We start from the raw sequence: 12581 nt of genomic DNA, 5'->3' as shown, positions 1-12581 counted from the left end.
TGCGCCCAAACTACATGCAGGAAGTGCACATTTGTGGGTCAAAATTGCCAAGGATGTACTCAGGAACGACTTAGGACATGACAAGGACCCCGCTGCTGGATGGACACCTGATGAAATGAAGCATATGATGGGGGATCTTGTTGATCTTTCTCAGATGCTTGGAGGGTGATGGATCAGATCATCCAGCTCTTCCCTCTCAGGTGGCTCCCCAAGGGTGACCTTCCACTGTGATCCCAGGAACTGCCCATCTCTCTGATCATGGCCAGCCAGTGTTATCTTCCTTTCTGCTCCTTAGATCCACCGAGGAGAAGAGCCAGGTGCCAGCACAACTGCAGCTTCCCAGGCCCCTGTCCCACCCCAGGCCCACCCCTGCTGCTGCCAACTCACCTCCTAGATAGTTCAGACTTACACTTAGCTGGTGGTGCCACTGTGGATGGAGCAGTGGCCCTGGAGGCAGAAGGACCTGAATTCCCATCTGCTCTCAGACACTGACTAGCTGTGTGACCCTGGGCAAGTCATTTCAATGCTGTGTGACTCGGTTTCCTCAACTGCGAAATGGGGATAATAACAGCCCCTACTTCCCAGGGTTGATGTGGGGATCGAATGAGATAATATTTGTCAAATGCTTAGCACAGTGCCTGGTACACGGTGATTGCTCTAGAGATGTTTGCTGATGTACTGATCAAACGTTCCCCTATTCCTAAATTGAGCCCCCTTGTTGGTGTCCCTCCAGCTATAGGAGCCATGTGAGTGATCTTTTTTCTCCCAGGGGCATGCTGCTCAGGAAGCTTCTTCCCTCTCCAAAAGGTCCGCTCTCTGAATTCTCAGACACTGGTTACCATGGAGGCAATCCACCAGACTGGCACAGCCTAGACAATCCTCCTTTTCTGTTAACAGACAACAATGTGGCCTAGCTGGGTTTGTGCTTCCTAAGAATTGTTCCTCCTCTGACTAGGCTTTAGGAACACTGTCCACAAGCCCCCTCCTTGGGCTGTGTGCTTGGCAGGGCGGGGGGCATTAAGCTCATGTCTGGTCTGTTCCTTTCTGACAGGTGTTTCTGGGGGAACACTTGATGGCCCTACCCTGGTTACTGCCCTCTTTGACAGGAAAAGTGGCCTCACTGGCACTATCCTACCAGAAGAAAATGGGCGGAAAGCTGTAGGCAAAGTCAGATAAGTCCCCTGAGCTTCTGTCCCAAGGGCGCTATTAATAATTGGGGCAGGGGAAAATGAGGGGGTCCGGGGAAAGGAGGGAGCTGAAGCAGTCTCTACAGACCCAGCCTGCTCACATTCCACACACTGTTCTCTGGAAGAAAGGTGTGAAGGAGAAAGGAAAAAAATGGCTCGGCAGGTGCTGGTGACCTTTGTAAGCTAGCAGAAAGGGTGGCTCCTCTCACCAAAGACCATTGTCCCAAGCTTCCTGGACAAATGAGGCCTCTCGGGGCAGCCTGACATCAGAAGCCACCCCTCGGAGCTCCGAAGAAGCCCCCTCCTCCTAGTGCAGCCGCAGCCACACCTGAGACTCCTAAGAAGGATCAAATGAGTATCTCTGTGCCCGACAGAGAGGCACACTGCCCTGCAGGCTCTTCAAAGTGAGTTCAGCAAGCAAGCTCCCTTGGCCAACCCCAGCCAAGGGGACAGAGCCTCAGAATGAAGGGACTTCAACAGGAAAATTCTGTGCAAGGAGAACAGTCTTTAAGAGGGTGGCTGAGCCGAGCCAGAAAAGGCTCTGCTGCCCATGGTTCTGTTCATTCCATGGTGGCAATCGGTCACTGCTGGCACTGGCGGGGGTGAGGGTTGCACCCTGGGTCCTTCACTCTCTAGAACTCCAATGTGCTTGGACTGTCCCCTCCCCTGAGAAGCTTCTGCCTCCATTGATGGTTTGGCCCCTCCTCACAACTGGGAAAAATGACCCAGGGCCGAGGGAAGGAGAAGGGGGTTCAGTTCAGTTCCATAGCTCAACATTGGTCAGGTGCCCTCTCACCCTGTGGGTTAGGCACTGGGCTGGGGGCAGGTGTGGGTGAGGGAAGGTGACCCTGATTGTGGGAGAGGGAGGACTTGAGAGGGAGAAGGAGGGAGGGCAATTTAGGGCCTGCTCTGACCTTAGCTCAAGTCCATTAGCAGCCTTCTCAGCCCTCTTCACACCTCCCTGCTCCTGAATGAATGGAGGCTGTTGAGAAGTGGAGGTTTTCCCCTTGGGAAGCTCTAGCTATCAGAACTATCTCTGATCTATCCTAACTTCCTCTCATTCCTCCTCTCCCAACCCCATTCTTCAGCCTCCCTCTCAGCCAGGACCCCTCTTAGCCAGAGGTGCAGCCCCTACCCCAGCCCTGCACATGCTGTATCTCCTCTCCCCCTCCTGCTCTTCTCTGGGTGTTGTCTGCCCCAGGTGGGACGTGAGCACCTCCGGGGCACAGCCGGTCTGGGTTTCTCATATTTGTGGCCCCAGCACTTAGTGGTGGCCCATATAAATGTGTGCAGAAATAGGACCCAATTCCATAAGTGCCTTTTGCTTTCATTACTCTTCCAGGCCATCTGCTCTGTTCTGTTTGACTTTCCTCCTCTCCAGATCTCAACCTTTTACTTAACCACCTAACCTTCTCTCTCTCTCTCTCTCTCTCTCTCTCTCTCTCTTTCTCTGTCTCTGTCTCTCTCTGTCTCTCTCTCTGTCTGTCTCTGTCTCTCTCTCCCTCTCTCTCTCTCCCTATCTCTCTTGATATCTCTCTCTCTGTATATCTCTCTCTGTCTCTATCTCTGTCTCTATCTCTCTTTCTCTCCCCCCTCCCCCTTGGTCCCAGGAACCTCCTGCCTCACCCCCATGTACATACCCACTGCCTTGTCCAATAACATGTACAGCCCCACCTCCACTATCCTGGAGGATTTGTTTCCTGGGTCTCTTGTGTTCCAAGAGAAAATCTTTTCCTTTTGGTCATGTTCCTAGCCTTCAATCCATCAAACATTTACTAGCACTTATTTTCTCAAAGTGACTTGCTGTCTTTTGGCTTTGTCACTACCCTCCAATTACTTGCTGTTTAGGAAGCTATATGACACATACACTGGTGTCAGAGTGGAAGGAGCAGTTTCTGTTTGATGGAGAAGTGGGAGTAGAATCCCTTGGGAATGATACCTTCTGTAGAAGTTTGTTACAGTCTGACAGCCATGGGTTGCACAAGTGGCCATGCCCATGGACTCCACCCTCAATTTCTCCATCCTTGCTTCAGTTGGTGATATAACAATCAGATTCTGAGTTTGCTCTTACCTTGATTGTTCCATTGATATTAGATAGCTCATGGAGCTGCTATCTTTAATCATGGGTTCATTAATGTAGAACTGATTTTCGTTTGCTGTTACAATTCTTACTGGCTGACATTTAGCACACATTCACAAATTTCATATATTTTATTTGCATAAAAAGCATAGAGACCCTAATCAACGCCAGGTTTTCCCTGAGAACCATATGTTCATCCCAACAAGACTAGATTAGCAGCATCAGTCCATTTCTACCCTCTCCTGTTTAATAACGAAGGCTCTCAGGATCCTTCAGATCACAGGCAATGGTGATCATCACAGTCAGAGCACTACTTTGGTAGTGATCTTTACTGGGGAATACTATGTCCCCAGTTAGCTGGCAGATGGTTGATTTCAAAGGTTCACTGCTCTGGTGACATTCGTGCCCCCTTTCCTTGCAAGGAATGCTTGGGGTGGTACAGATAGCTTTGACTTTGTGTAGGTTTTCATGGATAAAGGAGTGCTTTGCCTTACAGACGCTGTTCGGCTGCCTGGCTTTCTGGGCCATCATGCCATTGCAGTGCTTGTTAAACTGGACCTGCCTCAAGTAGGACATATCTTTGGCATGGACAAGTTCCTTAGCCACTGCTTCCTCCTTACCCATCATTTCCTTTTCTCTGAGAAAAGCCTCTGCCAATGACAACTCCAAGGAATCCCACAACAGCATGCCATTCTCACCAGCCTCCTGGGGTTCCATGGCTTTAGTGACATCCATATCTTCAGCTGCCTCTTCCCATGAGTCACTGTCTGAAAGCTGATCCGCTAGCTCCTGACTGGCCTTTAGGATTGCTGGAGCCATCTGATGTCCCAGCCCCAGGCCCAGGAGCAGCAGCAGCGTGGGGAAGATCTGTAGAACTGGCTTCATCTTTCCTATGGAAACAGAGAGGTCGAACTGAGGGAGCTAAGGAGGGTAGTGGGAATCTCTTCTGAAGATACCTGCACCCTAGGATGTGGTTTCACAGAAGCAAGGTCTAACTGTGGCCCAATGCTTCTGGCTAGAGCTAGAAATGAACCGAATGGGAGGAGCTTGGATTTGGGCCCCATGTAGTGACAACCTTAGTGGGAAAAGATGAAAGTCAATAGGTACTCCCTTTGAACAGAAATGAACTGTTGTTGTACAAATGCTTTTCTGGAATCAGAGTGAAATCCCATTCTGCTGGGAGCTCGAACTAGCAAAGGTTCTCCTCCTTCTCCTCCCAATTAAGTTTTAATTAGAGTTGGTCCCAAGCAGCAGAGTGAAGCTGAAAGGGAGCAGATGAAGAATCAGCCCTCTCAGGTCTGAAGCCCAATGAGCAAGTAGCTCTCTGGCTTGGAGCCTGGGCCACACCTGCACTCCCAGCACTACTGTTACTGACTTACCCTAATCAAGTGCTTTCCCTCTGTTGGTCACTTCCAATTTAGCCCATTTATACATTTGGACATAGCTGTTTGCTTATTGTCTCTCCCATCAGACAGCTCCTTGAAAGCAGGGACTGCCTTTTGCCTTCCTTTGTACTCCCAGTGTTTAGCACAGTGCCTGGCACATAGTAGGTGCTTAATCAATGACTTAATCAATTACTTGCTAACTTACCTAAGCACCCAAAAGGCTTCAGCTGTAATCTTCACTCCAACCTTACAAGGTCGAATTCCTTCCTCTTGGGTCAGTTGCCTGGAAACTGAGCTGCAGAAGAAAAACTGGTGTGTCTCTCAGTATGCCATGTACCCTTAAATACAGTCCTGTTCCACCAATCTGAGCACACTCCCAGCCAGCCTTTGCTCCTATCCATACAAGTCCTGTGAAACTGGGCCACAAAGACCCTGGAAGCTTTCCAAATACCAAAAAAGGAAATAACCTGGGAATGGAAGAGGGCAGGTACATCTGTACCATCAATGGGCTGTTCCGCACCTTGCTTACACCCACAGCCCTGCTGCATGCAGCTGATCTCCAGTTGACCAACTAGATCTGACCATTTTCTGGGTCTCTTTCAATTCTTGTTAATTTAAGTTTGTCCTTGGGGAAAACAACACATCTGGTCTTCCTTGCACTCAACTCTCCATCGTGGATATTTGGCTTTCCACTTCAAGGACACCAATCATGCCTGTGCTATACCAGATGTGAATTTACATAGTCCCTATATTAATACTGTAGTTACTTTCATGATCTTTCATAACATCCATGAATCTCTTTTTATCACTTAATCAACAACCCCGTTTCCATAATGCCATCCTGACTCTTCAAATCAAGTGCTTTGGTCCCAGGTAAGAGAAGTTCCAAAGCAGGATACCCAGTGCAGAGCCCAAATCACCAATGCTTTCTTCATGCCTAGAATAAGAGTGACAAAACTCAGTTGCACAAAACAGGACAAAAACCCTTTGAATGGACTCGAAAGGATTATTGATCCTTGGCTGTTGGATGAAGACAACACCACACAGGAAACATGTAGTAACTGGCTGAGAGAATGTCACCCCTCCAACAGTTAGAAGACTTAGAGCAATTACAAAGTGAGATCCTTCTTCAGGGGGAAGCAAGGATTTCTCTCCTCTTCTCCATGCCCACTGGCCCTGTTGCTTGAACAGTAGGAGACTGCAGGAAGGCCTCTAACCAAGCTCCTCAGAAGGAATCACGTGGCTTTGCCAAAGGGATGACAAAAGACCCTCAGTCTCAATTTCCCTCCCTCCTTCTTTGCCAGACAAGGGCATTGTGACTCCCAGACAACCAGAGAATTTGGACTTTTTAATTGGTGTCCTATTCTTAGTACTATCTTTGAGATAGTGTATGGCAGTATCTGTGTCAGGGGGTGTGATAGGAAAAGTCAGATTCAATGCTTTACAAGACAACCAGCAGAACAGCTACCCCAAACCTAAGGGAAACAGCATGAAGACATCAGCAAAAGGACTTCCAGAAGCTGTAAGCTCCCCTTGACTACATATTTTGTCTAAGCTTGAGTGCACTTTCCCCTAGACTCTGTATATACTAGTGGAAGAGTGGGTCATAACTTTCAGAGAGCTGGGGGGTGGGGTGGGGATATTTGTGCCAACTTTTGCCTCCATTCTAAAAGCCAAGGCTGGCTGGCTAACTGATATCAACTGATAATCATGGGAGGTGGGAGCACATAAATAGGGGTTTGTGAGCACATTTATAGTAAGAGTCTGTCAACTGGATGGAGCCATCCTGTAACCCACAGATGTCTGGAACTGAACAGATAGGGCTAGAGAGAACAGAGTCAGGGATCAAACAGAAGTTTAATTTCAAAGTGGGGGAAAGGCTTACAAGCAATAATACATGTGTCAGGGTCCTTCCCCCAGTGGGGGAACCCAAGGTATTGTGGGGAGATCTTAATCCTTATACTAATGGCTATGCTGTGAGCTGTAGCCGTGACAGCAACAATGAGACAAGTTTGATACGTAGCAAGGCTCCACGACCAGAACATGGGTACTTGTCCGATGCTTGTCCAAGCTCAGAGAACACCTGGTACTGCTCAAAGCAATACAATAATTATGTGATTTTGCCAGAGGGTGAGCACAAGGGATTATTGGTCTGACAAATTATGGGCACAGCCTGCTTTGCTGGGTCTTAGCTCTGGAAAACAGGGTGTCTCCTAGTATCTTGACAAGTTGGAGGTAGTCATTGTCCAGCCCCTCAAAGTTAACCCTAGAACACTGAGGGGACATTGCACCCTTCCCTCCCCCAGGATCCAGACTTGTCACTCCAAAGCACATGTTATAGTCATATCTCTTTGGCAGCTGTGAGGAGGATAGGTGGGGGCAGTGCGACTGATTAGGAGGCTATTGAAATAGTGCAGGCAAGAAGAGAAGAGGGCATGTACTAGGGAGGCAACAGTATAAGTGGAGAGAAGGGAATGGATGCGAGAGACATCGCAGAGGGAAGATTGATGCGCCTTCGGCACTAGTTGAACATAGGGAAGGAAGAAAGGAAAATAGCCCAGGGTGAATCTACCATTAAAAATCAGGGTTGTTGGAAGGATGGTGGTACTCAAGAGAATGAGAAAAGTAAGGAAGAGTGTGAAGTTTTGAAGGAATCAAAATAAGCTTATACTGTATCTTCTTTGTTATTGTTGTTCCCTCGTTTTTCAGTCCTGTCTGACTGTTCATGACCCTATTTGGGGTTTTCTTGGTGGAGATATTGGAGTGGTTCGTCATTTTCCTTCTCTGGTTCATTTTGCAGATAAGAAAACTGAGGCAAACAGGGGGAAGTGACTTACCCAGGGTCACACAGCTAGTAAGTGTCTGAGGTCAGATTTGAACGCCAGAGGATAAGTCTTCCTGACTCCAGGCCTGATGCTCTACGCACTATGGCACCACCTAGCTGCCTGAATATATCCTCTACTGCCTCATTAAACAAACAAAACTCGGTGCTATTTTCTTTATTAATCCTATTTGGGTTTGTTTGCAGTGGAGAATTAGAGCAGTCATGATGAATGGTCTGTACAGGGTCATTCATCCTGCCAAAGTGATCTTCAGACAAATAGTTTAAGAATTGGGACTATAGGTGATTAAATATTAACTAACTAAATTAACTAAACATTAATAATATAAATATTAACTGACCATTCCCAAGTCCCAAATATGATCCCAGGTAAGCAGGCATCTATGTCAAGCCAATCCCAGCTCATCCCTGTACCCCGGGCAGAGCTACCTTTATAAAAAATTAATCAGTCAATCTAATCTTTTTTTCCCCTAGAAGCTCGCTGCTAAGCAGGCTCTAATTTCACTTCTCTAACCCTAACCAACAAGGTGGTATGTTGGATAAAGCACTGGGCCCATTAAGAAGACCTGAGTTCAACTCCAGCCTCAAACACTTATTAGTTGTGAAACTAAGCAAGTCACTTAGCCTCTGTCTGCCTCAGTATCATCAATTGTAAAATGGGGGTAGTACGGAGCTCCCAGGGTTGTTGTGAGGATCAAATGAAATCATTTTCCTAAAGTGCTTAGTATCATGTTTGGCACATAGTAGACTTAAGAAATGCTTATTTCCTTCCTTCTTTACTTCCTTTCCTCCTTCCTTCCTTCCTTCCTAAGGGGGATAGATAATGTTCACCTGCCCAAACTCTGTGCTCAGTTCCCTCTCCCCCAACCAAAATTGATCTGAGGAAAATATCTTCTATCAGTCATTTATATCTTATGATCAGACTAATATTTACTAGCATTTCCTGAGGCAACTTCTTTCCATCCCACCCACAGCATGGGGTAGGTCCAGATCCATCCTCTTTGTATCTTCCAACAGACACTGCTTTTCATTGCGTTTGATTCTCCCTGACCCCTTGGACTACAGCATACAAGGCTCTCCTATTCCCCACTATCTCCAAAAGCCTATCCAAGTTCATGTTCATTGTTTCCATGACCCTCTCTATCTCTTTTTCCTTTTGCCCCGTCTTCTCATTATGTGGCCAAATTGACCTTCCAGTGAATAGTCTGAATTAATTACTTTAAGTATGGACTGATTTGATCTCCTTGCAGTCCAAGGGACTCTTCCTAAAGTCTTCTCCAGTACCACAATTCAAAAGTATCAATCCTGTGTTCTGCAGCTTTCCTTATGGTCCAGCTCTCACAGCTGTACATTGTTACTGGAAAAACCATACGTTTGACTATACAGACCTTTGTCAGAAAGGTGATGTCTGCTTTTTAGTCTACCATCCAGATTTGCATAGCTTTCCTTCCAAGGAGCAAGCATCTTTTAACTCCATGTCTGTAGAGACTGGCTTTCCCTAAAAGAAGGCAGAGGCAAAGCTGTCCCTGGGATTTCATTGGCCCCAAGGCGGCTTCCTGGTTAACTGGAGGAATAAAAAGTCTCAGCCATGTGGAGTCTAAGCATCTCAGTCTTCATGGGTACCTACTGACCAGACATATTTCCAGAAGTAGGTGAGGGAGACCAAGGTGCCAAAGGTGAAGATGTGCCATTGGATCTTTACTCTTTATCCTTGCTGTTTTAGGGTAAAATTAACCTCTCTTTTGTTAACTATCCAATAATTTATGAGTGCCTTATTCTGTCCCCAAATTGAACCTGAGTGTTGGTATTAGATCTACCTCCAACAGACTTGAATATAAATTTAAGTCAATGTGCTACTCCTTTCAGGGTTAGTTGCACTTTCTACTTTCTCTCTAATTGTGGGATTAAAAGCTTTGTCTTCTGGAAAAGGAAAAGAAAGTCAAGACAACAGAAAAAAAGTGCATTTGGAGAGACTTTGTCCATACATTAAATCGCCAATATCCAACATTAAGGCTATGTCAATAAACATTAAGAAGGCCAGAAAAGATGGTTAGTTAAGATACAATAGTGGATGCTGAATTTCTATTTTCAAAGATTTATTAACTCAGAGGACTGTCTTAATTATAAAGACCTTCATTTCTCTTAGGATCCACTGGCAAACACGTACAGAGACTCATTTATACACAGACTCAGGCACTTGTAGATGTCGCAGTATATAGTATTTTGGGAGAGAGGTGAGAAGGGTCCGACTGACTCAGGCTGACACCCTATTAGTTCAGGTTTGATGTTGGTAAAAACAAAAGAGGTACTCATGGATCATTCAGAGATTAACATAAAGGGGCTCATTTAGTCATAGCATAGAATGGATATTCAACAGGGATACCATAGGAATTCAGTTGGGTTGATAGATCTCCCCTTGCCTCCAAGTGGAAATGTTCCTGGTCATGTGCAGGGCAGGGTGTGGTGACTCACAAAAACTTAGGGCAACAGCCAAGTCTGAAGGTCCCTTGACTTTACTTGGATGGTCCTCTTATACCCTTAGGTGACTAGAAAGCCAAATGTTACCAGGAAGTTGCCTCAAAGAAAACACAACTTGAGCCTTAGCCCAGTAGACCAATAAAGTCCCATGTATGGCTTTGTCATCACTGGGAGTGGAGAGAGTGGGAGGTACTATCCTCACCTGTGTTGGACAAGTATGGGTGTACCCTGTAGATAATGGTCCTATTACAGGTAGAGGGGGAAGGATGAATATGACAGCTCTCATGTATTCAAGCCCTTTCAGTCAGGAGAAAGCCATTGATACAAGAGTTATATTGGGAAGGACTTGTCTGGAGTCTGTTTTTTTTTAACTCATAGGTTTTCTGCATTAAAAGGAGCCAAGTTACCACTTTCCACTTAAAAGTAACAAAAATCATCAGTCCCAAAACATCAATCAATCAGTCAACAAGTATTCATTATGTTTTAGGCACCATGCTAGGAACTGGTAATACAAAGACAAAAGGGAAGAAGTCTCATCCCTCAAGGAGCATAAACTAACAAAGGTAGATGCCATGTACATATATGGTTGTCTAGAGAATAGATATGTGGTCATTTTATTTTATTTTTTAATTTATTTTTTTTATTTTTAGTTTACAACACTGCAGTTCCACAAGTTTTTGAGTTCCAAATTTTTTCTCCCTCCCTCTCCTCTCCCCTCCACCCCAAGACAGCATGTAATCCACTATAGGCTCTATATATACCTTCACATTGAACTTATTTACATAATAGTCCAGTTGTAAGGAAGAATTATAAGCAATGGAATGAAACATGAGAAAGAAGAAACAAAACCAAAAAGAAGGAAAAAAAGAGAGCAAATAGTTTGCCTCAATCTGAATTCAGACTATAATTCTTTCTCTGGATGTGCATAGCTTTTTTCCATCATGAGTCTTTTGGAGCTGTCTTTGAACATTGAGGAGAGGAGCCAAGTCTATCAAAGTTAGTCCTTACAAATAGCGTGTGTCTGTAATTGTGTATAGTGATCTCTTGATTCTGCTCCCCTCACTCAGCATCAGTTCATATAAGTCTTTGCAGGTTACAAGGAAATCCATCCGCTCCTCACTTCTTATAACACAATAGTATTCCATTACATTCATATACCACAACTTGTTTAGCCATTCCCCAATTGATGGGCATCACCTTGATTTCCAATTTTTGCCACCACAAAAAGAGCAGCTATAAACATTTTTTAACATACAGGTCCCTTTACAACTTGTGTGATCTCTTTGGGATACAGCCCTAGAAGGGGTATTGCTGGGTCAAAGACTATGAACATTTTTATAGCCCTTTGGGCATAGTTCCAAATTGCTCTCCAGAATGGCTGAATCAGTTCACAACTCCACCAACAATGTAACAATGTTCCAATTTTCCCACATCCTCTCCAGCATTTATCATTTTCCTGTTTTGTCATGTTAGCGAATCTGACAGGAGAAATGTGGTACCTAAGAGTTGTTTTGATTTGTATTTTTCTAATCAATAGTAATTTAGAGCATTTTTCATGTGACTATAGATATCTTTAATTTCTTCTTCTGAAAATTGCCTGTTCATATCCTTTGACCATTTCTCAATTGGGGAATGACTTGTATTCCTATAAATTTGGCTCAGTTCCCTGTATATTTTAGAGGGGAGGCCTTTATCTGAGACACTGGCTGTAAAGATTCTTTCCCAATTTCCTGCTTCCCTCCTAATCTTTGTTGCATTGGCTTTGTTTGTACAAAAACTTTTCAACTTGACATAATCAAAATTATCCAATTTGCATTTTGTAATGCCCTCTATCTGTTGTTGTGTCACGAATTCTTTGCTTTCCCATAAATCTGACAGGTAAACTATTCCTTGCTCTCCCAAATTGCTTATATTATCAGTCTTGATTCCTAAATATGAACCTATTGTGACTTTATTTTGATATACGGTGTAAGATATTGGTCTATGCCCAGTTTCTGCCATTCTATTTTCCAGTTTTCCCAGCAGTTTGAGAAATAGTGAATTCTTAGCCCAGAAGCTGGATTCTTTGGGTTCATCAAAGAGTAGATTGCTATCGTCATTGACTGCTGCATCTTGTGTACCTAACCTATTCCACTGATCCACCACTCTGTTTCTTAGCCAGTAGCAAGTAGTTTTGATGACTGCTGCTTTGCAGTACAGTTTATTATCTGGTATGGCTAGACCACCTTCCCTAGCATTTCTTTTCATTAATTCTCTTGATAGTCTGGATCTTTGGTTCTTCCAGATGAATTTTGTTATTATTTTATCCTTCTGTGTAAAATAATTTTTGGTAGTTGTTGGATTGGTCTGACACTGAATAAGTAAAGTAATTGAGGTAAAAATGTCATTTTTATTATATTAGCTCAGCCTAACCATGAGCAACTGATGTTTTTCCATTTATTTAGATCTGATATTATTTGTGTGAAAAGTGTTTTGCAATTGTGTTCATATAGGTCCTGGGTTTGTCTTGGTAGATAGACCCCCAAATATTTTATAGTGTGTACAGTAACTTTATTTTTTTATACTGCAAAACTTTTTATTGTGGGTGGAGTGTAATAGCTGGACACAGT

The 12581-nt window shown here is 44.6% G+C and overlaps 1 protein-coding gene across 1 annotated transcript; it reads right to left on the bottom strand.

Annotated features, from left to right (window-relative positions):
• Positions 1 to 3513: 3513 nt before the first annotated feature.
• On the bottom strand, positions 3514 to 4152 carry LOC118833304 (inactive ribonuclease-like protein 10). The gene has a single exon (XM_036740662.1). It carries the CDS (start codon positions 4150 to 4152, stop codon positions 3514 to 3516), a length of 639 nt encoding a protein of 212 aa, XP_036596557.1.
• Between the last annotated feature and the right edge of the window lie 8429 nt (positions 4153 to 12581).

Source organism: Trichosurus vulpecula, unplaced genomic scaffold, assembly GCF_011100635.1.
Source record: "Trichosurus vulpecula isolate mTriVul1 unplaced genomic scaffold, mTriVul1.pri scaffold_161_arrow_ctg1, whole genome shotgun sequence".
Taxonomy (NCBI): Eukaryota; Metazoa; Chordata; class Mammalia; order Diprotodontia; family Phalangeridae; genus Trichosurus; species Trichosurus vulpecula.
Note: the sequence above shows the minus strand (reverse complement) of the source record. Positions and strands in the feature narration are given on the sequence as shown.